Source organism: Physeter macrocephalus, chromosome 10 (genome assembly GCF_002837175.3).
Source record: "Physeter macrocephalus isolate SW-GA chromosome 10, ASM283717v5, whole genome shotgun sequence".
Lineage (NCBI taxonomy): Eukaryota > Metazoa > Chordata > Mammalia > Artiodactyla > Physeteridae > Physeter > Physeter macrocephalus.
Window position 1 is genome coordinate 85,508,293 of NC_041223.1, and position 15,681 is coordinate 85,523,973.

At 44.1% G+C, this 15,681-nt stretch overlaps 1 protein-coding gene across 8 annotated transcripts in view; it reads right to left on the reverse strand.

The window, feature by feature from the left end:
* The window catches only part of FILIP1 (filamin A interacting protein 1), a 181,363-nt gene that overhangs the window by 51,261 nt on the left and 114,421 nt on the right, over positions 1-15,681 (reverse strand). For 5 of the 8 annotated variants that reach the window (XR_008618431.1, XR_008618430.1, XR_008618429.1 and 2 more), the window contains exon 2: positions 9,836-10,014. Coding sequence is in view for 4 of the 8 variants with exons in the window: in XM_055087662.1 (XP_054943637.1) it covers positions 9,836-9,972 (137 nt within the window). In the remaining 4 variants the exon portion in view is untranslated. Of the gene's footprint in view, positions 1-9,835; positions 10,015-10,107; positions 10,152-15,681 lie in introns of those variants that run through there. The other 3 variants (XM_055087664.1, XM_024133061.2, XM_028494706.2) reach the window with 3 other exon arrangements.

Sequence of the window (15,681 nt, forward strand, 5' to 3'; positions counted from 1 at the left end):
TCTACCTACAACCTAAATACAAAACAACTACCCCGGGACAACAGTATAGTTTCCTTTGCCAATACTTTGCATTGTTCTCAGAACATCTTGGTCTGAGAAAATGTAATCTGTGATTTAGTGAAACTGTCATAGTTTTCCTCTTAGTGTTTGATACACAGGTGAGCAGAGGAATGATCACCTTTAGGCAGTATACGCTATACTTTGTAGAAGGGGCTTTATATTCATTATCTCATGAACATAAACAACTCTATGAGATAGGTTATCCCCATTCTATAGGTGAAGAAACCAAGAATCAGAGAGGTTAGATAACCTGTCCAAGAGTTATCTAACTGGTCTAGTAAGTGGCAGAATCAGCATTTAAATTCAAGGCTCTCTGGCTCCCAGTGAAATGCAGGAGACTGAGAAAACAACTGTCTCTAGGTTACAGATTTTGAGGGGGTCTGGTACCATGTAGCTAGAGTAACCCAGGGAAAGAGTTAACTGGCTGGAAAGGTTAGACTTAGGTCAGATGATCCTCTAAATTTCACAAAACATTAGTAAGCACAGCTTCAGTACTCTGGAACCAGACACAATACTACATTATTTCTCTTTAGCACACACCCGGATGACTTTACTAACGAAGGGGGTACTAACTGCAGGCCTCAAACTCATGTGTGCAAGAAATACAATTATCTTCATATTTCTATATCTCTAGGTTTCTTTTATGGGCTCCCATTCCATCTTATTTTATTTATTTATTTATTTATTGACTACAACAGTGGGTCTTTCCTCCTGTATCACTGAGGTAGGGTCAGGCTGAGCTCCTGAGAAAATACATCTGTAGATTCACTGAAGGATGGCTACGTCAAGGGTAGGAGTGTGTCTGGGTGGGACAGTTACAAGCACGTGGGCCGTCGAGGCTCAGCAGCCCGCTTCCTGGCTTGGGTCATCCTTTTGGCAGTGGTGGCTCGGACCAGGCCAGGCCCAGCCACCTCACCTGCTGCCACCATCGGTGCCACTGTCATCTTACACTGGCTAGCGGTCACCACCGCCGCCGCCGCCTCTGCCTCATTCTATTTTATTTTAGTTAATTCTGGGTAAACTCAGTCAAGTAAGGTTTACCTTTGTAAATTTAGAGACTCCTCAGTCAAGTCGGGGTCTCCTGGGTTAACTCTAGGGCTTCAGGACCCCATTTCTGGAGTTGGGGCTGAGTTCTGGGGCCATCAGGGATGGCGGGGAGGTCACGTAGGCATCATCCTTCCATGCTGGCATTCTCTGAGATGCACACTGTGGTCTCTGGCCTCAGTTGCATTCCTGCTCAGATTGCTGATCCAAATGGGTCACTGTTCTGTTCTCATTCCAGCCCTGAATCAGCTATTCCCATGGCCCTTCAGAAGCAAAGGGAAAATCTAGATATTCCTTTAGCGTTGCAGGATACTGAAGCTATATCAAGCTCTCTCCAACTGGACACGTCAGACACCAAGTTTTACTCTCTTCCTCTTGAGTTATTGGAGGGAGAACCACAAGTTTTGCCACGCCCTTTGCTATTTGCCCCCTCAAATTCATATATTGAAGGTCTAACCCCCATCGTGATTATGTTTGGAGATACAGCTTTTAGGAGGTAAAAAGGTTAGGTGAAGTCATAAGGGTAGGGTCCTCATCTAATAGTATTGGAGGCCTGATAAGAAGATCTCTCTCCACGTACATGCACAGAGGAGAGGCCATGTGAGGACACAGCGAGAAGGTGGACGTCTGCAAGTCAGGAAGAGAGGCCTCACCAGAACCCGACCATTCTGGCAACCCTGATCTTGAACTTCCAGCATACAGGACTGGGAGACGATAAACTTCTGTTGTTTAAGCCACCCAATCTATTTTGTTATGACAGCCAAAGCAGACTGAGACACCCTTGGACTCTACTTAGTAATAGCTCCATTCTCAAATTCTTCACACCCATATATCTGGGGTTTATATTACTCTCCACATTTCCTTCCCCACCCCCACACCCCAAATAAGCTCAGAACAGAGCCTCTGCTTTTGCACTGGCTACTCCCATGACATAGACCTCTCTTGCTGTCTTGCTTCTCTCTTAAAAGAAGCATTTACCTAAACAGGAAGGAGGGGTGATAAAAATTGAATCAACTTGATTATATATTCTTTCTCAAGCTACACTGAGATCTTTGCTTCTGGAATCCAGAAGAGAAGCTATTCACGTCTCTCCTTCAGCTATGGCAAGTTTCCCTTGAAGCTGTGGTTGCTCTTGGCTGGCTGCTCTAATGAGGACCAGGTCACAGAGTAATGGAAAAGATTAGGTTAAAAAACCCAATTATTATCATACTGTAGTAAATTTCTATAACAGTATTGGCAAATGAAAATGTCAACGCTGTGACAATATTATACTTGAATGACAGTCTTTAGGTGGTAAGGGACAGAGTCACCCAGGGAGTTCTGAGAAAGAATACCCCAGAGTGAATCAGGCCCAGGGAGAAGTGGAAAGTTGTGCATCACCGTGGAACATGCACCTGCAGCCTTAGTAACCCTAGAGCACACGCTTGTGACCCAGTGCTTGGCAGCCCGCAGACAGAGGTGTCCATTGAAACCCAGTCCTGTGAGGGAGATATTCTTTCCTCCGAATTTCTATGTGTCTGCTGGGTTTTTTCTTGGCCTCTGTTGTCTTTACTTCTTTCTGTTTCGTACGCTCCAAGAGAGTGTCTCAATGAGCTAGTTTGTCACCATCAAACAGAGCACACCCTTCAGTAGGGTTCTCCTGCCAGGCTTCCTCCTAGGCCCCAGCCTCCCTAATGTCTAGGTCATCAAGGTTGCAAACCAGCCACATTAGAGACTAAATAGCCATGAGTTTTGTTCACTGCACATTGTTTTCTAAATTTGAGTGAACACTGACTCACAAGATTTTACTAAAATCAGAGTTCTTCCTTTTCCTGAAAAATCTGAATTGGTGACACTGAACCCGCAATTTAAAAGGGGGTCGGTCAGCCTGAGCCGAATGGTGACTTCCCCCGGCAGTCAGAGTGGGAGCTCTGCAGCCCAGCAGTCCCTCCACTCACGCCGTGTGTGCTGAAGAGCTGGACCTGCCCCCTCCAGTTACTGCCTGGCACCTGAGGCGTCTGAGTGTGAGACCTCTGTGACCTCCGTCCAGGACAGCTGTCCACTTCCGGGCTACCTGGCTGTGACCAGCATTTACAGAGTCACGTGACAGAAAGAAGGACAGTTATGTAAAAGGAGCTGCCTCTACTTCTCTCAGAAGAGGCCCCTGCAGTGAGTCAGGTACTTAGAGTTTCCAGAACTGTCTGGCAATTTCCTGAAATTGAAAGAGAACAACTCAATGATTGGTTCAGGACTAGAGAGACTCTGACAGGCTGACCACCTCCCACTACTGGGCTCTCACTCTTCAACTCTCACATTCAAATTCCAAATACCACCCTCTGGTCTCACCTCTCCTAGGACTTTTCTAGAATAAGGGGTATCAAATACCAGGACTGAGGCATTCTTACATGCTAAAATCTTAAGCAGTGAAATATGTTTCTTGCCCGTTGTCTCTCAAGACCTCCCTTTCAACGCTATTCCTTTCTTATGGCCAATTTTCTTTGATTATTATCCCACCCCTTTGTATAATATCAGAGTCCTTCCTGGTTCAAGTTCTGTTGCTGTTGTTGTAAAAGTCCAAATATGTTGAATCTAATTAACTAAAATTCTCAGTTAGCCGGGTTAAGCCCTAAGATCCGGAAAACATCTTCACCATCCTATCAACAATAAAATACAACCATAACTGACATTTAGATTTGAATTTGAATATAATCTAATAGGCCCTGAGGTTGTAACATAAAGAGTCACCCAGATAGCAGCACTACAAGATTCTGAAATCTTCAAATATGACTTAACTGGATTTTGTGGTATATTAAAATTTTTCTTAAAAAAGTAAAATGTATTTGAGAAGTATCTTCCATAACAGTAAAAGTAAATAATTCATATCATAACCTCAAGGGCATTTTTAATGGGCTCATTCCTATTTCATCCAGGGGGTGTCTAGTTAAGAATGAGTAGCAGGTCCCTAGTTCTACAGTGCTGATCGTAGATATGCTAATATCCTGGGTCTTCTAAGAGGACCAGCTCTCTTCCAACTCCCATCTTCCAACTTTGGGAAGCTATCTTTTTGAGTCACCGATTGCCTGGTCCCTTGAGGTAAGATATAACATCACTTCCTTTACACTGTCCCCACCTGTCCCATCCCCCACCACAAACACCCTAGCTATGCAAAATCAAAATCACCTCAGGCTCCTTCATTTCAATCACATTTTCCAGCAGGAACTGGTATTTGCAAATTGCAAAGGTGAGAGTTTGATCCTGGCGTTCTTTCAGAAAATCAACCGTAAAACATATTCTTTCTGTGATTGAGTCTCTGAATTCTAATTCCTCTTCTTTCTTAAAAGCTGTCTATTCCCAGCACTCTTCTTGGTCAGCAATTTTCTTGGTCAGGATATTGCTAGTAGGTGGCATATCTCAATGACAGGTAAAGGTCTGTGAATCTGAATCCTGAACCTGCAAACAGAATGGATGTGCCATCCACAGAGCCAACATTTCAGGTCATCTTTTCTTCCTCCAAGCGTTGGAGAAATGAAGTGTTCATTTCAATCAGAAGGTGAGAACTTGGAAGTGGAAAGGGTTTTTTTTGGTTGTTTGTTTGCTTGTTTGTTTGTTTGTTTTTACTGTAGGAAACTCAGTTCAAACACTGATTCTTCCAATTAACTGTTGGCAAGTGACCTTGGTGGAAGGAATTTAACCTGCTTTCCCATCTTCTAAATAGGGATGGTAACTACACTTCATACAGTTTTGTAAGGATTAAACCAGATGTGTACGTGTCCAGCGTATCAGGGGCTCAATGAAATCTAGCCCAGCTAGTGAGCAGCATGTAGCTGAGGGCTAAGCACAGACAAGAGGGCTCCGTTGTTTCCTGCTGATACGTTCCACCTATTGATTACTTTCTGCATGATCAGACTTGATCATTTACACATTAGTAGCAATCTTTTTCTACAAAGTGCTTTATTGTGCTTCTCCACGCTACCAATGAGAAAAGTCCACTTTATTGCGATAGTTTAGAGACAAGGCATCTAAATCTGAGAAACTTAGGGAAAATATGCCAGGGAACCAGATGCATCTTTTTCTATAAAGTGTGTCAAGAATATCTCCCAGGATCCCAGGCTGCTAGAGCAACTTTTCACAAACTTGCTCTGACCCGTCATCCCCGCCACAGGCAAGTGCAATGGTGCAGCCTGTCCCACAGGCCACCAGGCCTAAAGGAACAATACCAAAATGGGGCTTGAAAGTTTCCCCTCCATCAAGCCCCTGTTCCTGCATTCTTTGCTTCACAAGTTAAGAGATTTCTCTCGAGATGCTGGTTTGTAGTTTTTAAAAAAATGACCCTATACTTGGAAGGCTTGCTGCAATATTATATGATGATGTAATTATTTATGTAGTCCCAGCTGAGCCTATGGAATCCAAAAGCTTTCAAATCTATATCTACAGTTATAGATTTAGACAGCCCTCCCCACATCATTTACACATACACATACACACACACACGTACACACACACACACGTACACACACACACACGTACACACATCCCCCTCAAATATTTCTTTACGTTCCAAAGCACTTTTTGATGTAACTGTATTCTCTCTATCCTGACATTCTAGAAGCAGCCCTAGAGAAAGTGTAAGATTAAAATTACAAGTCTTGCAGTTCATACAGAGAATAAAGCATAAACTCTGAAGGTGATCTCATGTGCTCAGAATTATGCCTTTTAAGGTCAAGTTGACTCAAAATATGGACCAAACAGAATATAGCACTTAGTTAGAAAGGGAGCTTTCTTTATCTAATCTTAATTACTGCAATGAAGGATATTTTCATCTATATTTTAAACGATGCTAGTTAAGCCAATGCATTTTTTCATGCTGTTTCCACTTTTTAATTTGGGAATACGACTATTTGTAAAAATAAATAGCAGTAAATGATGGTAACAGATTATGATCAGTCTTTTGGTTTAGAATAAAGGAAGCCCAGAACAATATATTGTCCATTTTAGGCACTTAATTTGTGGAATCTTTATATAGGATGAATTTAACAACTCGTGAAAAGTGAAAAATAACTTCTGCTTAGTTTTTACGCTTTCAGGGTCTAGGTCAGTGGCCATAACAGGGAGGTAGCTTGGAGGGGCGCTTCCTTTAGCTCCCCCATAACGAGCATCAGCCTCCCATCAGAATGCAACAGAAGTAGAACACTGTGCGTGCTATTCAAACTCTGCTCCTAAACAAGTCCCCAGGCTACCGCTTCCAACAGAGGCTGTTCCACAGCTTCTCCAGTCTGGACAGTTGAAAGACACCAGTGGTCCAGATAGATCTGTTTATATCCTCCCGATAACCAGCATTCTGCCTTTTAAGATTCTGTGTCATAGTTTGGACACAAGAGCTTGGAGGTTGGGAGCCCACACACACACGCACACACACACACACACGCACACACACACGCACACACACACACACACGCACACACACACGCACACACACACACAAGCCCACACACACACGCACACACACACACACACGCACACACACACGCACACACACACACACACGCGCGAAGAAAACATAAAACAAGACATTCTGCCCAAGGGACTCGTTCGTACAACAGTGCTGGACCAGTGGCCTGCACTGTCGTCTTAGTTGAGCTACATAATTTTTCTGGGCCTCGGTTACCCAACCTGTAGGATGAGGGACTTGAAAGGGCTGAACTCAGAAGTCTTTTGCAATACTAGTCAAACCAAGGCTTTTTTTTTTGAAAACCAAGGATTTCTGGTTTCATCAAATACCTGAATCTGGATAGCTACTGATCCTGCTTGTCTGGGTCCCTTTTTATTACCTTTAACCATTTTCCAGAGGACGTGAGAAACCCTTACAGAGCAGGACAAGTATAGAGAACGGAGCCTAGATGCTCTGCATGTGTGGAGGGTCCCCTGGGTCTGCACTCCCGCCCGCCCATGGCCACCAAAGCAGAAAGCTGTCTAGGTAGAGGCAGCCTGCAGAGTCACACCCCCAGTAGAAACTGGGTGATTACAAGGAACAAACAACTTGGCCTTATCTCGTCTCACTTTTTTGCTTCCTTGATTTCATGCTCACAGGAGAAATAAAGGGAAATGTTTCTGAAGGAAAGTTCTTGGCTCTCTCTCTCTCTCTCTCTCTCTTTTTTTTCTTCACAAAAGGGACTTTTCCGGAGAAAGAGGGAAGGGAGTGCAAAACAAAGAGGCAAACAAAGGACTTGGAAGAGTCTATGCCAGAATTCCCACTCGGGCTCAGAAAAACCAGCTCTCTATCAGCAATAGCCCAGCTTCCCCTGCAGGGGCTGCGGCCCAGTGGAGCGCTGGGGCCTGGCTGAGCCGTGGCCCAGGTCCTGATGGGGACCAGCCCCTGGTGACATTGCCCACGGGGAAGAAAGCCCTGGGGTCAGCAAATTGCCAGCCCCCATAAGTACATCTAATTATGACCGCTTACTTCAAAAAGAGGATTTAACCCAAAGCAGATTTAGCAGGGCCCCTTCCAAAGGGCAGCAGGAGGCCCAGGCCTGACCTTTGAGAAAATCCTAAAGGCTTCACTGCCCAGGGAACTCAGCAGAGCCAGTCACCGTGGACGCCTCAGATCAGACCACAGAGAAATTCAGGGATGCCAACTTCAGTTATCAGGGCCCTAGTGAGGGTGTTTAATTTAGCATAACGAGTGTCGGCCAGCATGTGCCCACAGCATGTGCACTGGTGGTCAGTCAGGGGGGTGGCCTGGGCAAAAACATTGACAGGAAAATATATAAAGCACTAAAGTATAACCTGTTGAGTCAAAACTACTGTTTCAGAATCTTCAAGGGGTTGGATAATTAGTGAGTCAAAGATTCTTATCTAAAACATGTACATCTGGTGACATACCTCAGCGGTGCTGATCAAAGTATGAAAAGCATCATGATATATATGATTTTTAAATTCTGCTTTGATTTTTAAAACCTCCTACATAGCGCTTTGCTCAGGAGAAATCGTTGTGTAATTGCTCTAGTAAAATTAAACAACTCCAAGGGAGGGGTAGGGGATTGGAATTGTTCGTCTCGAATTGGTCAACATGAAGTTAATAAATAAATACACTTGGGACAGGCTCATTGTATAATGAATATAAAAGTACTTTGTGAACTATAGAGCTCTCCATCAAGTGTTATTATTGCAATTATTCTCACAGTACACAAATATTAGGAAAACAAAAAAGAAAGAAAAAGAAACAGCTGGGTAAGTACAGTCTCTCCATCCACATACTTCATTTAAACCTGCCACTCTGTAGGTGAATTCACCTCAGTCATTTAGCTTAGGTGGGAAATTGTAGAAAAGGCAGACATATCTGGTTCTAGACCAAATGATTTACAAAGCGATCAGAAAATATTAATTCACACAGCTGGTTCTTTAAAATTATTTGATTTCAGATCTTTTAAAGAAATATCAAACAAGTTGCTACTCTTACCTGACCACATTCCAACACAGGACACCTAGATATATGTAATTTACACCATCATTAAAACCTTGTTTGCAATACCTATGCTTGAGGTTGGAAAGTTCATGGAGGTTGCGGAGGTACAGTTTATTCTCACTGTTTGGTTGCCCCCAGATATCAAATTGGATCATCTATTTGTCCAAACAAGAAGCTGATAAACTTGAGCTTCCAGCAGCAGAAGACAGACTTAAAGAAGCCATATGTGGAGGGTATTGTACATAACACCCCAGCCATTGCTCCCTTTTCCATTTCACCTTCCTCAAGAGATGTACCAAGTCCAACAATAAGTAAACATTACCAATAACTTAAAAATTTTAACACAAACCTGTTGTTTCATGCTTTTATTTACTTTCCTATTGAGGTAACTTTTTCTGGCAAATAAACGAATCTGGGAAAACCAGATCTCCTTTTTGTAACTAGATATAGCAAAGCTGGGACTGGCGAAGCTCCTTCCCAATGGCTCTTAATTTGCAAGTTCTAAACACAGAAGCAGACACGCTTGGTAACTCAAAGCATCGGGATTCACTGTCATTGGTTTCAAAGACTGTGGAATTCACAGATGTAACCATTCAGCTAAGGGGAGGAAAAGGAGAGAATAAGCTAAAAAGAAGATGCTGAAAAACTGGAGAGTATCAAAGAGTTCATCACAAAGCGTTTCAATTTGAAGTCTCTGCTTCAAACGTGCTCATCCCTGGTCTGAGAAAACTACCTACAGTGTTTCAAGGCTCAACGCTGAATTTTTGTTTTGTTTTGTTTTACACTGAGTTTTAAGAGTTATGCAACCCTGAAAAAGTTAAGCAGGTAATTCTAGTCATTAAGTAATTCATACACAACCAAGTAGTAAGATTTTCTATACCAGTTTTAAGAATGAATAGGATTCATTTAAAAATGGTGATAATTTGTCTCACGGAATAAGTGGATTTTAATCCCAAAGAGAAAAAGTATATTATTTCTAATAGAAGGCAGTTAGTAGAGAGGCTTTTCAAACGTAGGTGCTTCGTTGATCAAGTTCAAACAGAAGCTCCCTTAGTTTGTGGCTTTCTGGCTTTTCACATCCTAGTGGGAATGTGTTGCCGTATTTATACGAACCCCCAACATGCTCACATTAATAGTTCCAAGCAAAGCCTGTCTCACTCTCTGCAAACCGTTCGTTAATTAGGAATGAGGCCCCGGCCACGTGTCTGCGGAGTCACGGATGGAAACCTGATCCAGGACCGGAGCGGCAGTACGAGAGCGCTGCCCTCCGGGACGCGCGTGCGCAGTTACCTCTCCCGCTCCTGCTCCAGCAGGTTGGTGAAGTCGTCGCTCTTGTTCATGTAGTCCGTGTGTTTGTGCTTTTTGTTCTCCAGCTCGTACACCGTGCGCTGGTGACACTTCTCGGCCAGCAGCAGCTGCTCTAGCATGCGCCGGTAGGTTTCCTTCTGTTTTTCCTCAAGTCTGTCCAGCTGAGTAAGCAAACATGGGAAAGAGCTTAAGATTTTATTTCATTTACGTAGGACTCTAAATAACTTGTTTGCATTGGTCTAATGATTTATTACCTGTAGGGGAAGACATGGAGTCTGCTCTTCTCTGCCATTTTCCCCATTCCATCATTTTCTCTAGGCCAGTTGGATTTATGAACTAGCCACAATAGGGCTGCAGTAATTTCTGGCCTCTGGCCTTTTTTTCTGTGAACATATGTGTGGTTCCTAAACTTTCAGGAGAGCAAACTCACTGTTTCAGTGAGACAGTGAAGCCCTATACTCAGAAAGAAAGAGAATAGCATCTGGCCTAATCTCAGAAAAATAAAGAGCTCAGCAGGCACGTGTACCAAACTCCTCCCCTGGGAGGAGGAGATTATCCTCATTGCAACCTTTTTTTTTTTTTTTTTTTTAAGACTTGCAGTTAAGTGCATTTCTAGGAAAAGTATATGAAGGACCCACAATCCTCTTCTTTCAAGAGGTACTAAATATAGGGAGAATCTCAGAACTTGCAGAGCACACATATCTCAAACTAAAAGAGATCTTATCAAATATTATTACAGGGCTTTTTGTGTCTGTTTCTCCAGCCAGGCTGTAAGATCTTTAAGGAACCATATGCCTTGATCATCTTTTTAGTCCCTGGTCCCTAGCACAGCACCTGGAAGAAGGTAGGTGTTCAGTACATGTTTGTTAAATTGGACCCAATCTTACAATATTGATAGTTCCCTATCCTACTCTCCTCTTCAAACCCTAGTGCAGGAGTTCTCACCCTCAGCACTACTGACATTTTTGGCCAAGTAATTCTTATTTGAGGGGCTGTCCTGTCCACTAGAGGATGCTCAGCACCCTCCCTGGGCTCTGCCCACTAGATGCCGGTACTACCACCTCCAGTTGTGACAAAACTATCCCCAGATGTTGTCAAATGTCTCCTGGAAGGAAAAGCCCCCATGCCCCCCTCCCTGTTGAGAACCACTGCTCTAGGTGAATCAGACATATTTAGAATCCATTCTTAATCCCACAGCCAACTCTGTAAGACTCAGTGGAGTATCTCCATGGGTATCAGCTTCAGAGCTATTCCCCTGATGTTCCACGTTTGCCCTTCAGTCATAAGGAGGATCTGAGGTTCCCTGTACAATTTTATTATATTTTCATTGTGAATGAATCATTTATGGGGCCCCAGATAAAAGAGATATTGCCCCCATAATCCTCAGTGCCTTCTGATTAGACCTCCACCCGCTTTGCCTAAGAACGGGTGACCAGTCAGACTGGTGAAGCCCAGGTTGTCCAGCCATACCTGAGATCATCAGGGAGGCAAATCGTACTTTTACGTGTTCTGATAAATTACTGCAGTCTTAATGGGACAGTCTATACAAGAGGTTTTTTCACTGGCATAACTCCCTGTTACAAACTATTCTCCCCAAGAACTCTCCATTTTTCCACAAGTGTGATTTTCACCATATGTTATAGAATTTGTCAAGCATTGCTGGAACATCATCAGAAATGTGGAAGGAGCAGCTCTCTCCCCTTTTTGATCCTTCTTAACTTTGTCGTAAAGTAAGGCCTTCCCTCCTTTTGAGAGTATTTGCAAGAGCAGCTTCTGCCTGTTTCCTGATACCCGGACCCAGTCCTCCCTGAGGAAGGAATGGTATTCAAAGGTTGTATTTGGGACAGGGAGCTGGGCATGGACAGCCGAACCTTTTCATTTCTTATGTTTTACTCTGTCTGCCATAAGATGGTACATTGTACTCTCCCTCAGGTGCTGTCTCCGGAGTCTAGGAGAGAAAGCAATAGGAACCTGGTGGTGGTCATCTACCTATTTATGCCAATAATAAAGTTAATGTTTCAAGTCATCTGTCAGACTCCTGCAGTTATCCCTCAATCCGTTCAAGGAACTCGGGAGGCAAAGATGGGGGCGTTATTAATTGGATGGTTGACTGAGATACCCAGAGAGAGAAACACTGTAGGGGCATCTGGAGGAAAAACAGCATATGTTGATATTAATTGTTCCAGGGCAGCCTAGGTAGGACTGCTAGGCCCTAGCTTTAGTATGTTCTGTCCGTGTGGGCCTTTGAGATTGGCTGTTCTCAGCGGCTACCGTGCTGGGACTAGGCCCCTGGAGTAGCTGCTGTTGTGTCTGTGGGCTGTGTTCACCTCACCTACACCAGTACAGCTTGACCTCAGCACTGGTTGCATAATCAGGAAGACAGTCATTTTGTCCTTTAATGCATCCAGAAGGATGCTGAGACATTGGTGTGTGAGCTGCGTTTTTCACCCAGAACTGCGGACCAGACTTTCTTTTTTAATTTATTTTTCGCTGCGTTGGGTCTTCATTGCTGCGCGCGGGCTTCCTCTAGTTGCGGCGACCGGGGGATGCTCTTCGTTGTGGTGCATGGGCTTCTCATTGCAGTGGCTTCCCTTGTTGCCGAGCACGGGCTGTGGGAGCGTGGGCTTCGGTAGTTGTGGCACATGGGTTCAGTAGTTGTGGCTCGCGGGCTCTAGAGCGCAGGCTCAGTAGTTGTGGCGCACGGGTTTAGTTGCTCTGTGGCATGTGGGATCTTCCCGGACCAGGGCTCGAACCCATGTCCCCTACACTGGCAGGTGGATTCTTAACCACTGTGCCACCAGGGAAGCCCTGCAGACCAGACTTTAAACTGCAAAGGTAGTAAATTCCTCTTTAGCAATCAAGCATTAGTGTATGAGGATCTAGCTTTCAGTTTTAAATTCTGGATGTAAGAACTAACATAGGTAGCAACAGATCAGCTCTGCCAGACCCTGTTTCTCATTATTTTGTTTGGAACTGCACTGAGCTCCTAGGAGAGAACTGAGGTGGGCTGACCTCTTGGATCTGTGTGGCTTGTCCAGAGACTCTGAAGACCACCTCCCAGTGGATTCATTAATCATGTATACTGTGTCCCATGGCTTTGGGTTTTCAGGCTCCAAATTGTGGCTCAACCACAGAGGAATGGTAGTTCTTATTACTGAATAGTGAAAGCGAAATGGGCACCTATTCCTTTGGAAATGTAGCTCCCACTTGGACAGAGGTGGAAGGAAAATTGAATGAGGTCATCATAGCAACAAAGGCCAAAATTTACTAAGGAAAGAGTGTACCTGAATCAAGCTGGTGGAGAAGAAGTTCAGGGACTTGAGATGGGGAGGAATTTCAGTATGTTTCAGACAAAAGGGTCATGGTTTAGGGAATGATTTTAGCTCTGTTATCAACAGAGAGCTAATGGGAAAAATATGAAGGAATTTAAGAAGAGAGAAATCTACTTAAGAGGAAGCATGAGGCCTTAAGGACCAAACTGGAAAGACCAAAAGGGAAATGGATCCAAGTGCCCTTAAAGATAGGGCTATAAAAAGAAAAAAAAAGAGAGATTTTAGTCTTTGCTGAATCAGAATGGGTGACAGAGGAGGTAGAGACAGGAGAGCCTAGAGGGCAGAGCAGCGTGGCTGCCCCACAAAGAGGGCGTCGGTATCAAGGAAACGTTTGAGGAACATGCTGTAAAACTACAGATGGTTCTTCATGAGATCAGTTGGGGCCCTTTCTCTTGAAGACTGCAACAGCTATTCAAAGTGGTTACATAAAATATAGACATGCTGAAGAATTAAAATCTGAGATCAGGGTAGGCTATGTAAAGCAATTTGGGGTGAGTTTCATGGGGTCAGCCATGGTAGATGGGCCCTGAGCGAACATGCTCAAGAAACTTGGAGATGTGGATTTCGAAGGAAAGATGAGACAAACGAAAGGGGATTCAGGCAGGACAGCAGCAGATTCAGTCCAAACACCGGTGTGCTGTGATGGGAAAAGACTCCTTAGGAGGGATCATCCAACTCAAGAACATAAAAGTAGATAAGATTTGTGTTGAACAAAGGATCCTTTTGGCAGACTCATAACTCCTTGGATTTGCTTCTCTCACTGAGGATGACCACACACTACACAATACAGAAGGTAATACTCAGAAAACAAATGTCTGGGTCTGAAGGCATAGAGGAAGTTAGAGGCAAACAAACAAAAACTCTACGATCCCTAAAATAGTGATAGAGAAAGAAGGGGCCATTTGAAAAACTGGTCAGAATCAACAATCACAATAAAACTCAGCTGAGCCTTCCTACTGGAGGAAAGGTTGTGACAAAAGAAAACATTTTTGTTGCCTTGAGTAGGACAAGTTACCCAAGAATTAGAGAGTTCAAACACGGGGGAAGGCGAAGTTCTGAGGAACGGTCACCTGGGTAAGGTTAGGTCCCCACTAAGCCCCAAGGCAGACAGGCTTCAGAAGGTCACCTGCGGGAAGGGGTAATACCACCCCGAAACAAGGGGGCAGTAAGGAAAACCACCGGTACGAGATGCGTTTCCTAGGCCTGGACATCGTGGCTGAAAAAAGAAAAAGATTAAAGAGATTTCACATATGCAGGTGGGGGCTTCCCTGGCGGCGCAGTGGTTAAGAATCCGCCTGCCAATGCAGGGGACACGGGTTCGAGCCCTGGTCCGGGAAGATCCCACATGCCGCGGAGCAACTAAGCCCATGCGCCACAACTACTGAGCCTGCACTCTAGAGCCCGCGAGCCACAGCTACTTAGCCCGCGTGCCATAACTACTGAGGCCCACGAGCCTAGAGCCCGTGCTCCACAACAAGAGAAGCCACTGCAATGAGAAGCCCAAGCACAGCAACAAGGACCCAATGCAGCCAAAAATAAATAAATAAATAAAAATATGCAGGTGGAAAAGTAGAGCACCTAAAAATAAGACCTAGGCATGGAGGATGTCACCACTGCAAATCCCTAAACTTCACAAAACGACAGATAGGTTTCAAATGCCACTCACTGAGGGCAAGGATAATACATGAAACAGATTCCTCCACCCAACCCAGGATTCGCCATTTCCCATAATTATTAGCTTCTTGATGGTGGCAGTCTCTGTCTGATGGGGACAAGTTCCCCCACACTGACTGGCATCCTGTTGTACGTGAAGATTTTCTCTATCCACCCTCCTTCCCTCAGACATCCTCTAAGTCTCTGCCTTGATCTTGGTGACCTGAGCCTGCTTTGTGCTGAGTCCTGAGGTCAAGGAATATCATTACACTTGAGATAAATTGACCTTGGAGCTGGGGCTTTTCTTGCATTTTTAACAATTTATGAATGTGCGGTTGGTACTATGATAACTGCAGGTGTCCTAATAATCTTTGGACTCTTTGAGTAAACATAGAATAAAGGACTTCAGGATGTATGAATTCAACTTTGAAAATGCCTAAGATTAAGATCCTTCTGGCTAAGGCTAAGCAAAATAAGAATTTGGGAAGGAAAGAAACTGAACCCTTAATTTCTTTGAAATTTTGCTTAAGAATTATGAACTTTGATACTCAGACTTTAGTTTACAAGGAAGTTCAGGGGGATTTAATATTTGCTGCTTAATTTCTCCCCAGATACCTGGCAAGAGAGGGGGGTCCACCATATTGGGTTCACTGCTTAACCTTCGGTGAGTTCTGTTGCATGACCTAGCTGGGCCTAATTTGGGATGAAAATTAGAATAAGCAGTGATTTTTGGCTTGAGGTACAGCATGGCTTCTAGGAACAAGAGCTGGATTATCCGCTCATGATACCAGGAGGCTAATGGAACAGTAATATATGGGATTCTTACATCATGAACTTGGAAGC